Source organism: Octodon degus, unplaced genomic scaffold, assembly GCF_000260255.1.
Source record: "Octodon degus isolate 3935 unplaced genomic scaffold, OctDeg1.0 scaffold00138, whole genome shotgun sequence".
NCBI classification, from domain to species: domain Eukaryota; kingdom Metazoa; phylum Chordata; class Mammalia; order Rodentia; family Octodontidae; genus Octodon; species Octodon degus.
In genome coordinates this window covers 7,200,724-7,201,911 of record NW_004524714.1, presented here as the reverse complement: position 1 = coordinate 7,201,911, position 1,188 = coordinate 7,200,724, and the positions used below count along the sequence as shown (strand labels likewise).

General features: G+C 37.2%; 1 protein-coding gene across 1 annotated transcript in view; it reads right to left on the bottom strand.

Annotated features, from left to right (window-relative positions):
- Positions 1–1,188, bottom strand: part of Rc3h2 (ring finger and CCCH-type domains 2) — a 63,760-nt gene that overhangs the window by 54,994 nt on the left and 7,578 nt on the right. The window contains exon 2 of the mRNA XM_004641627.2: positions 369–666. Coding sequence (XP_004641684.1) covers positions 369–599 — 231 coding nt within the window. The 5' untranslated portion in view covers positions 600–666. The remainder of the gene's footprint in view (positions 1–368; positions 667–1,188) is intronic.

Below are 1,188 nucleotides of genomic sequence, written 5' to 3'. Positions count from 1 at the left end.
AATTATATAAAATAAAATAAAATGTGACCAAAAAAGAGGAGCTGGGGAAATAGTTCAGGGTCTGCACTGGGGAGACTGAGACAGGAGGATCATTACAAGTCCATGCTGCATAGCAAGACCTTGTACCAAATAAATAAAACATAAGAAATGTTTAAAAAAAATGTTGTTAGGGAAGTACAATAATACTTTTTTCTGTCTCAATTATTACCAAACAGAGCTAGGAATATAGCTGATTGGCACAAGACCTGCTTGGCAAGCAGAAGGTCCTAAGTTTGACATATATTATTCTCTAAACATACTATGTACCCCTTATAAACAAAATTTATAATTATTATTGATAGTAAGTGGATAAAATATTGAAAGTTTACCTGGGCTCCAACTAACTGGAGAAGTGCAAAGTTGACAGGAAGCACATCAATGTCCGTGTTGATGGCAGTCTGGTCAAAAGGACAAGCTTTGCGGTGAAGTTTATTTAAGCAGGTCTTGCAAACAGTGTGTGAACAACCTAAACTGATGGGTTTGTGCACATTCTCATCAAATTCATTATAGCAGATTGGACAGGACAGAAATTCTGTCCACTGAGCTGCCTGCACAGGCATTGTGGAAGCTGGATGCTCGGGTTAGCAGTCTAGCAGATCATTATTTTGCTGCGTAGTGTTTTGTAAGCTGGAAACGTACAAAAGTAAGAATTAATTACATATGCATCAATCACCTTTCAAGAATTAACTGCTAAAGTGGACCACTATAACCTCAGAATCTCAAACACTTCTGAAGTTTTATGTTTCAAATGTTTTTTAAAAGCCTATTTTGCTGAATTGATTTCTGAGAATCTGATCAGAAAAAATAAGTTTTCTTTTCAACTACTTTATACTGGTTGTTCATCAAAACTGTAATCTACTTTTTTAACTTAATGACCATAAAAATAAGCAGATTAAATTTCCACATTCCATTTTAGGAACACAAATTACTTGGATGGCTAAGGTTTTGGGTTTTTTGTTTTGTTTTTAGTCTTTCTCTTAAATAAACACTACCCCAAAATATATTAAGATATGGCTTAAGAGTCAGTGAGCTGGGCTGGAGAAATGGCTCAGTGGTCTAAAGCACCTACTTGAAACAAGCTTGGCAAAGCACAGGGACCGCGGTTCGATCCCCTAGCACCACATGCCAGCCAGCCCCGCCCCCTGGTGG